The 10,116-nt window shown below is 37.3% G+C and overlaps 1 protein-coding gene across 2 annotated transcripts in view; it reads right to left on the reverse strand.

The window, feature by feature from the left end:
• atg7 (ATG7 autophagy related 7 homolog (S. cerevisiae)) overlaps positions 1-8,496 on the reverse strand; it is a 112,683-nt gene extending 104,187 nt beyond the window's left edge. The window contains exons 1-8 of one of the 2 annotated variants that reach the window (XM_041783378.1): positions 8,040-8,496; positions 5,876-6,078; positions 5,657-5,711; positions 4,706-4,823; positions 4,541-4,618; positions 4,329-4,445; positions 1,151-1,297; positions 882-970 (exon numbers count right to left, since the gene is read on the reverse strand). In XM_041783378.1, the coding sequence (XP_041639312.1) occupies positions 882-970; positions 1,151-1,297; positions 4,329-4,445; positions 4,541-4,618; positions 4,706-4,823; positions 5,657-5,711; positions 5,876-6,047 (776 nt within the window). In that variant the 5' untranslated portion in view covers positions 6,048-6,078; positions 8,040-8,496. Of the gene's footprint in view, positions 1-881; positions 971-1,150; positions 1,298-4,328; positions 4,446-4,540; positions 4,619-4,705; positions 4,824-5,656; positions 5,712-5,875; positions 6,079-7,833; positions 7,985-8,039 lie in introns of those variants that run through there. The other variant, XM_041783379.1, reaches the window with a different exon arrangement.
• Between the last annotated feature and the right edge of the window lie 1,620 nt (positions 8,497-10,116).

The following is a 10,116-nucleotide window of genomic DNA, read 5'->3' on the forward strand; positions in this document are numbered from 1 at the left end:
CTGTAAACGGAATTTAATCCATATAATCTCTTTTTCATGATTGTGGGAATGCAAAATTTTTTATCAAAATGTAACCCCAATTAATCACCCTGCACTAGGTCTAAAGGTATGAATAGAAAAAGTTGCATATATGCATTGAAAAGAGAGTGAAAAGGAGCACATTGCCCTGCTAAATCACATTTTTGCACCACTGTATGTATTGTTGCAATGTTTGTGAAATATTTCCTTTTTCTGAGGAATTCTTGGGTATTAGGTCTTTTTCCAGATATATCCCAATGAAATGCGTCCTTACATAAACTAACTGTAAAATGTGTTTATTCATTGATGTGATGATGCGATTTGCTTGAGATATTTAACCAAGTGAATGTTGTTTATCTGAATAATTTGCACCTTTTAAGTCAAGCAGCACTGCCTTACAGCAGACGTCATCTCCTGCAATCCCACGCTTACATTTAAAAACAAACATTATTCATCACCTTCCTTAACACCTAAGATACTGTGACCAAGCAACAGTCAAACAGTTTTTTTCAGTCTGAGAGTGATGTAAAACCTTTGAATTCAGCTGGATTTGTTATGATGAAAGCTATTCAAGCAATAGCATAGGCGTTTGATTCTGGTGTCAGTATCGATTCACACAGATGTTTATGACGTGATTCAGTCACTTTAGAGCCAAGAAGTTATTTAAGCAGAGATATTCTGTCCTTTTAATAGATTTCCTGTCTTTTCATATTAGTCACTGCAAACCAAAGGACTTTCAGAAGGTACTTCTTAAACACTGCATGTGCTTGCTTTCTAAAGAACTTCCTCATCTCATTTCTCTTTACTGCTCAAACACGGACAAAACACACACATGAAAACCAACAAAGAGAGGAAAGATTTACCATCTATTGGCTAACAGGACCAGCAGATTTCTCAGCGGCCAGCCAGGATGTTGAGACAGAGTACAAGGATCATAAACACCCACAGAGACCTAGAAAAAACACAAAAGTTGTGTCTACATTACAAGAAAGTAGACGAGGATGAGCTAATCTGCAGTATTGTTAATTTCCCTCTGTAAACTCTATTTGATTTTTACCCATTCATTGCATTAATCTCTTTTTTCTTAAGGAAGAAAAATGTTTATCAAAAACATAACAAAGTGAAGTGGTACCTTCTTGGCATCAGTGAAGAAATCATCCCACTCTCCAAGTGTAGCCATTTGAACAGCATCATCTGTGTACTTCATTATAAAGTAAGGAACTGCTGTGGTCCCTCTTTTGATACACAGGCCATCATAGGCCTCCTGCAGGGCTGTGATCTGAGGCAGAAATAATTAGATGTCAGCAATAATTATAGAAAGCTCTTAAAGGGCAGTGAAAACTATCATCCATCCATCCATGTTCTGACAGTCTTCTACAGGCAAAGCTAATGGTAACAGGCTGGGAGAGCTAATACTGATGTCACTTTCTCCTGAAATATCTTAGTGCTCCTCCTGGGGGATCCTGAGGCAATACCGAATCAGATAAGATATGCTATATCCGTTTGCTTTATCCATCTCCCCATGGTGTCTCCTACCAGTGAGTAATATCTACAAAGGAAGGTGTGCAGGAATTTTAGAGTGGCTGTTTCTGTCAGAGTGAGAAATTTGTTCTACTCAGTCCTTCTGGGAAAACGTACGTGAACACTATTAAGAAAGAAATGGAACATGCAACACCTAAAAGATGCAAAGCTATGTACCTTAGAAATACAAATTATTGTGGTTTCTGGTGATACATAGTTAGCCAAGATATTATTAAAAACAAATAAGAAGGCAATAATAAGAAATTGGTGCAAGTCTGATCACCCCACAGTGCGTTAATGTTTAGAATTTTAAAGGTACTTATGCACTGTAGAACAACGACTAATCATCTAAGACAGAGGAAAAATGCATTATTAACAAACAAATGACATTGATTATCTATCACAAAATGTGATATACTTATGAACTAACATAAATCACCACCAGATACTCAATCTTTATAACCCCTCATTAAAAATGGCTGTGTAATCATGGCTGTTTAATATCTTATTTACGCTTATTTTTTTTTCCCTTTGCCTTCTCCCCATTTTACTGGTTTCATAAAGTCGTACAGGGTATGGATATTAAATAATGAGACTAAACATCTGAGGATAAAACTGTGTGGTTAACAGTCAATCAATCGATAAATCAATCAAGAAAAACTAAGTTAAAAAAGAATGATTTCTATTTCTATGAATAAGCATCCTCCCTATTTAAAAAATTATGTATTATATGAGAATATGCTAACAGTTTTACAATTTTTTATGACTTGATCTTAATTGCAAATGCACACAAATTGTTGAAAACTAGGTTGGTTGAAAGGACTGAAATCTCAAAATCCATTGTCAATCATCAACATTCACCATCCCTACTCTTCTGGGAGTGAAGCTGAATTTTTATTTAGTTCTGGTGAAGCAAGCCTTACATGTTAAACTGCTTTCAGGCAAGATTTCCTTTTCTGTGTGCCGTTTATTTTTGTAGTTTAGAGTGGAAAATCAGCACTTGCCACCAGCCATATGCAGGTTCTTTTGAGTACTTTTGGGTGACATTCTCCCTCATTTAGGGGAAATAGTATACCAGTTCTCACTGTATGGATCACAACTTTATTGCTCTTTACACCTAGCTTGGAGAGCAACCATTAGTTGCATGATAGTTCCAAGTACTTCAGCCTGAAGACTGATCTCAATACACACAAGTCTGAATTTCTAGAATCCCCTAAAAATCCCAGTATAAGTTTTTTTCATCTTTGAAGTGAATGTATTATGGTTGAAAAGAGACAGGCATTTTGGATGAACATCCACATGTTATACAATCTGATACTGTGATGGAGCTTTTGGGATAATTACAATTTTTCCTTTTCTAAGGACAGTTTTCAAAACTCTTGACAAAAGTGACAGATATTTTTCACCAAAATTCTGACATTTTTTGCTGAAAGTTTCCTTAAAAATGTTCAACGAAAGTCTCTGAAGTTCTTCGTTGATTTCCAAAATTTTAGCCCTAATAATCGTTATTAATCCTTATTAAAGCATTAATAATCCTGTCTCTACTTAACATTCAGCAAATGCCTGTCAGCCGCCTCAAGTAATGCTCAGTTTTGTAATTTTCTTAAGAGGCGTTTTAGCACTGCAAGGTTTTGGATGATCCCCAACTTTCTAAAGAGTACGTGAAGAAGTGAATCAGGTAGGATCCATTCACACACTGTTCTATCAGGACAGTCCTGTGCTTTTAACAGCTTTACTCCCACTGACTTCAGCTGTCTGAGTCTGAAAAAGAAACTGAGCTTGATGTGATTTTCAACTTGGGTGAATAAAGTTTGCCAAAATACAGCAATGTGTAAAAAGTAAAAGGTCAAGCTTTGTCATGAATGTTTTTAGAATGAAGTTTGGTTCAGTCCCTTCCTGATGCATTTCGTGTCATGTGGAAATCTAACCCCTTATGTGCTGTATACACAGTGCCAAGCAGATTTGTGGCTCAAGTGTAAATGTTTGATTTATACTGGATTGCTATCTCTCCTTTGATGCAGATGTCTGTTTACAGAGACAAATAAATCATTTTAAGAATACCGTCAATGGGAGCTTGGACAACAAATGAACAGAAACTAGAAGACTTAACAAAGATAAAACCATGACCACTGAGTATGCATTCGTCAACTCTATGTAGTATATCTAAATAGAGATCAAAAGGAATTACAAGCTTTTTTCTGCACTATTAACATTAAATAGTGCTGTTGGAAAGCTGGAGTATGTTTCAAAGTGCGAGAGCTGCCAGAGATCATGTCTTGATTCTGTCTTAGTTGAGTGCTAATGAATCTTAATGGTTCTAATGTCATCTTTCAGCTCATGAATCTCAGTAATGAACTTTCAAGGTGTGAAATTACATTGATTATTTAGGCTGATAGAGAAAGAGAGACTATAAATAAGAAATTATGTAAAAATGAAAAGACAGAGATCAAGTTTACTGTTCAGAGTATTCTGTACCCCAAAATAGATGAAACTTTTCAACAACAAAACACTAAATTCTTCTGATCCACAGTTGCGAGAGGGAACAATTTATCTCACTTCATTGTATTGCTCTTTTAAAAAGGGCAGTACGATAAAGTATCAGACTGAACAAGGGCTTTAACCATCTAAAATCTTGATATAAAAAAGTTCTTAGGAAAGCTTGATATTAGAATCAAATGTAAGTCTTTAGTCCAGCACTGAAGAAGCAAGTAAGGCATGCCATTGAACCATGTAGATGTAGCTAATGTTGAGTGTGTGATGAAATAAAAATTCAGACTTGAAAAGCCAACCTGCTTAGCTGAGAAAACTTGCTCTAGCATAGAAGGCTGTTGCACAATCTTTATCCCCTCTGGAAAACAGAGCGCAGGGAAACAGAACCAGTAGAAGAAATGGTACTTCTTCAAATCCTGAAAAAAGGGCAAAACAAGAGGGAAAAAGCAGTCACACATAAAATCATCAAGAGCCACAAGCAACACATGTATTCTAAACTGTTTATACGCACTGCAAAGGTCAGCAGAATGAATCTGGAGAGGATGGACGGGTCCTTCAGTGCTGCTCCAGACTGTATAGCATCCCAAATCTATAAACAACAGCAGATCAAACATTTGCAAGTATAAACCGATGCAAAGTTGCACGTTTTTGTGACTTTCGTTAGAATATAATTCACCTCCTTGGCTTCTTTCTCCAGCAGAGCTTTCTTGTCAGTGGTCTTGAAAGCATCAAGAGTGTTGGTGTTGTACAGAGTTCCAAGAGCGGGACAACAACGCGCTGGTGTTGGACCATCCCTATTTGTAGAAACACATCAGAGCTCAGATCAAATCTTGACTCCACAAGGCCTGTGGGAGACTCCATGGTCAAGTGGAAGGAAGTTCTTTGGACTAATGAGACCAAAATGGTGCTATGTTTGACTGACACAAAAGACTGCACATCACCACAAACACACCATCACCACTGTGAATCACAGTGGTGACAGCATGATGCTGTGGGGCTGCTTCTAGGCAGCCGACCATGGAAGGCTTTTAAAGGCAGAGGGTAAAATGACTGTGGCAAAATATAGGAAAATCCTGGAGGACAACCTTATTCAGCCTGCAAGAGAACTACAGCTTGGGAGAAGATTTATCTTCCAGCAAGACAATGACCTGAGGCACACAGTGGTGTGATTGCAGCCAAAGGTGCATCTACTAAATAATGACTTGAAGGGGGTGAATATTTATTCAGTCATTTATTTTACATGAAATATTTTTATTTAATTGACATTACTTTGTAGAAATCAGTTTTCACTTTGACACTGGAGAGTTTTATTGTAAACATTTTTTCAACTAATCCAAATTATATTGACTATGACTGATTTATGAAATTAATAACAGGGTAAAACATCCAAAAGGGTGAATATATTCTATAGGTACTGTATAAATACTTGTTGTATTAATCCTGTGAAAGCTTTGTTAATATTTCTCAGTAAATTTGAGAGTAGAAATGAAGTCATATTACGTTTTTGTAAAGGCTTGAACTCTTTGATTTAAAGTTTTTTTTCGCATGTAAAGTAAAATAATGAAAGTGAAAGTCTGGGTTACTGTAAAGTTTATACAACATATGCAATAAACTCCATCACACTTACACTTCAAAAGCACTGAACTCCAGAGTCAGACGTGTCGGCAAACCAAGTGGGTCACCTACAAGAGTGAACAAAATGATAAAAAATTATTCTGCTAGGGTAAGCCTTAAATGTGAAACCTGTTATTCATGTGACGCCAAGCATATTTATTCTGAATTGTAAAAAACTGTGAAACAAGTTGCTGCATAACACTTGCAGTAAGGAAACTATCTGCCCACTCACCATTGTAGTAATAACCTTTGATACATTTGGGACTCTCGTCCAGTCTGTAGTCGTTGAGTTTCTTCTGAGTGAGCTGGTGCCAGAATCCTGCCTCCAGAGCGCTGCTGAAGGGAGCAAACTGCAGCTTGAGGTCTGCAGCAGAGGACACGGCTTCACTGGTGCCAGACGCCATCACAACTTCACCAACAGCCAAGAACTACAAGCTGAGAAAGCAACAGTTTAAGTTTCAAAACAGTTGCAGACTCTAAAAACACTCACAGAACTGAACACAGATTGTGTAAATAACAGAGACGTAAGGAAAGTGAAAATGAGGGCCAACACCAGTATTTAACACGACAGTTTAGCCAATGCCGATACCAACCTTCTTTTGGTGTAAGACTACTGGTATGCCAAGATTTTTTTCTCACATTTGACCATGAAAACAGATCAGAGCTTTTCTACATAGCCACTTCTTCTGCCCAGTGACAAATATCTTATTATCATATTATTATATCTCTGATTTCAGCTGCTAGAAATACCAGATGCCAGCATTAAATTGATTGGACATCACAGATAAACACTGATAACTGATATCTGTTTATGCCAAAGTTTAGACAATGGTCAATTTCTATAAACAGGGCTGATATCAGTCACTATCTAGCAATGCATCAGAGCATCCCCTGTAAACTTTAAATAATGTTAAGGCCATGATTGTAGTATAATTACAATGTTCCATACATTGTAAAAATATTGGATAACGCCTGAGTGACATCAGCCTTTTGGTTACTAAAGGAGGCTTCTGAAGCCGATCTGGAGTTGCTGCCATATTGCGACGCCAACTCACACTAACTTAAGATCAGCCTGGAATCAAACAAAGAGGCCAAGCCAAGGCGGATCTTAAGCCTCATGGCAAACAGCTACACAGTGCTAGCTTTAAGTCTTAACAGCCATGTCTCTAATTGTGCATTTAAGTCTATACTCCAAACCAAAACAGATCATGGACTTCTTCCATCTATCACAGGTGTTTAATTTAGTTCCTGTTACAACTAGCCTAGGTGTTGTCAGTCAATTAAAAATATTGTAATTGATTAAAGATTTTTTAATTAATTTATTGCATATGTTAATAATTTGAGAAAGCTTGCATCACTGGTAGATTTAAAGATAACAGCTACAAAACAATCAGAAAGAACATGCTCTTGGGCAGCATCAAACCTGTCTGCTAGTTTTTGAAGTGGACACCAAGGAGATTGTTCACTTATTATTCAGTCTAGGATGGTCTTAATCTGTAGAACATGGATTTTATCCATAGAAATAAAAACATAAAAAGCACAGAGAATTTTTTTTACATGTGTTCCAATTGAAGTTACAAACCTACTTTAGCTGGTTGTATGATGGCATCAGAGGATGATTAATCAGCAAACATTTTTATGTAATTTTTCTGTGATTAATTAATCAAAATTAATTGAAAAACTTCACAGGACTCGTTACAGCCTCTATGCTCCTATGTGCAATTTGAAAATGTCTGCAAACCCCTATTTTCTTCATGTTTTCATTGTACAATTGGGTGCAAAACAAATGCTCCCACAGGGATAGATAAAGCAGTTTGAGGTAAAATTAATGCAAAAAATTAAAAATAGTTTTCATCTATTGCAAGAAAATGTGTGGATAGTCCCTTGCTTCTTCAGTGCTTTGCTGTTCAATGACGATTAATTAATCAGTACATACTTCAGGTTTTGTGGCCATGGACTTGACTAAAAAACTCTGACCAATTTCTACACTTTTTAGGTAAAAGTAGTAGTTCAAGGATCCTTCATTATCTTTGACATGTTTAAGAAAAATACTAGTTTGTTAAAACAATAATTGAGAACTGAGGGAAAGGAATATGTCTTTGTATGCGAATTTGTGACATATTTCAATAAACACTTTTTTAGAAAACTGCATTGTTATTACTTTTTCTTGTTTTCACCATTTTTACTTACTCAGCAGTGAGTTAACAGCATCTGGTTAACACAGAGACCTTATTATGAAAGCAAAAGCTTTAACAGCTTCCACTCCTGTCCAGTGACAAACGACTAGCATATCCAAGAGAACAAGTCACAATATCCGGACATTACGGGAAAACTGTGGTAAACATTAATGCTCGTATATATGTCAAACAGTTACAAGCTGGGCATTGTGCACTTACCAGATATCCTCACTTCCTGGTCCAGCGGATCATGTGAGCACGAGACTTGTCAACAGAGCAATGCAGTGTGGGTAAGCAGCCAGCAAGATTAGCTTAGCTAGCCGCTACTAGAGTCTTTTTCTGTGCCTTACGGAGCATGTAACATCGAGTAAAATATAAAGAACCAAAATATAAACAAGAACGCGCAAACGACGAAGCATGAGAACACAGATAAAAACCTATAGGCGCCGTTTCTTTTCATGTCGGACTGAACAGAACAGAATGTGAAGGTGCAAACCCCCTGGAAGTAACGTTGATCTTCCTGTTACATCCACACCGGCGTTTAAGTTGTTTAATTCACAAAAAGAAGACCGGTGAATAAAGAAACGAAGGCGTGTACAATACTGGCAGTGTTGTAGAGTCGCTAAGAGCTCATTTTCACCACAGTGGTCACCAGGGAACCAGAAATTATCTACATCAGGACATAGAACAGCTACAATGAGTTAGGGGCCGTCTAAAAATTCCTCTACCTTGAAAAACGGACAAAAATTAAAGTGTAGTCTACCGCTTCCGTGTTTCGCCGTCTATACATGGTTTGATTTAAATATTTTGAATAAAATTTGGGAATGGGGCACAAAACACACACCAAGTACTAGTGCCGGAAAAATAAGAATGACTTTTTTAAAATCATAGCCGCCTGATTTATTTATTTGATTTGTTAAGGGACCATGTAAGATTACAAACATGGATGTTGTCCGTTTATGAGTTAACTCTGTTTTTTTTTTCATCTGATGCTCCTTGTAGCTGTTTTGTGTTTTGTAACTGCACATTTTCACTGTGGCTACTGTATACGCACCTCTTCACTGTATAACGTACAATTTGGAAGTACTCAAAATATTTGTTGTAACTGCTTACGTAATAGTTTTTAAGTTGTGGAGATACACTTTTGAGTATGATTCAAGTTAGAATAAATAATTTACATGTCTCTGATCCACTGCAATTTTCCCTGATGTCAGTCTTCCCCAAAGTGTGGGTCGGAGCCCAGTGGTGGGCCCCAGAGCTATTGTAGGTGGGCTGCTAGAGGTCATTTATAACAACAAAAAATCATAGATAATTAAAAAAAAAAAGGTTTTCAATTACCATGAAATAGGCTACTTGATTACATGTTAATGTTAGACCTTCTACTCTACTAATCACTCTGCCCAACTTTTAGACTTTATTAGTGACTTTGGAGGCATTAATGATCCTTGGAAACAGTTTGCTTGGTCACAAGTACGTTTACTTGTGAGGAAATATAATGTAAGTAGGAAATATAACGTAAGTGACTTTGCAGATGCCTGATTACAACAACAGAAATGCTAGCAGCTCATAAATTTTTCTTTTGGACCCACTAACACTGTCCAAGTCATGCCAATGTATCTGAAAGCAGTGCATTTGCATTGTAACTTATTAAGTTAAGTCATACTTTATAAATCCCTGAAGGGAAATTCACAGTTTACACTCTGTTGTTATACATTCTACACAAACATAGGCTGAATTACATGCAAATACAGGATCCCCATGGACATGCACTAATGGAGAGATGTCAGAGATGGCCTTGCTGGGCTGCTACCGTGGGCTCTTGGGGTTCAGTGCCTTGCTCATGGGCACTTCAGCAGTGCCCAGAAAGTGACCTGGTGCCTGTTCAGCTACCAGGCCAAAGTCCAGATATGGTCTGACCGGGATTTGAGCTGGCGACCCTCCGATTCCCAGCCCAAATCCTTCCAGACTGAGCTACTGCCACCCCCCAATGCAACAAAATGCAACAAAAATAAAAATAACATAGTGTTATGGCTGTGTAAGGGACTTTTGGTGGTCCCGGGAGATTTTCATTTCCTAAATTTGGCCGCAGCATACCAAAGTTTAGGAGAGGCTGCCTTTTGTCTTTCAGATATTTTAATTTTGAAGAAGTTAAAACCTTCAAAGCCACTTTTTTTGTCCTGTCATTGGTTTGAGCTATGCAGACTGTTAGAGCAACATTTTTGATAATTCTTTGAAAAATGCACGTCTATTTAAAATAGTTTCACCATTGTTCATAACATCAGGGTGGAAGATGATA

This window comes from Cheilinus undulatus, linkage group 3, assembly GCF_018320785.1.
Source record: "Cheilinus undulatus linkage group 3, ASM1832078v1, whole genome shotgun sequence".
In the NCBI taxonomy this organism is placed as follows: Eukaryota; Metazoa; Chordata; class Actinopteri; order Labriformes; family Labridae; genus Cheilinus; species Cheilinus undulatus.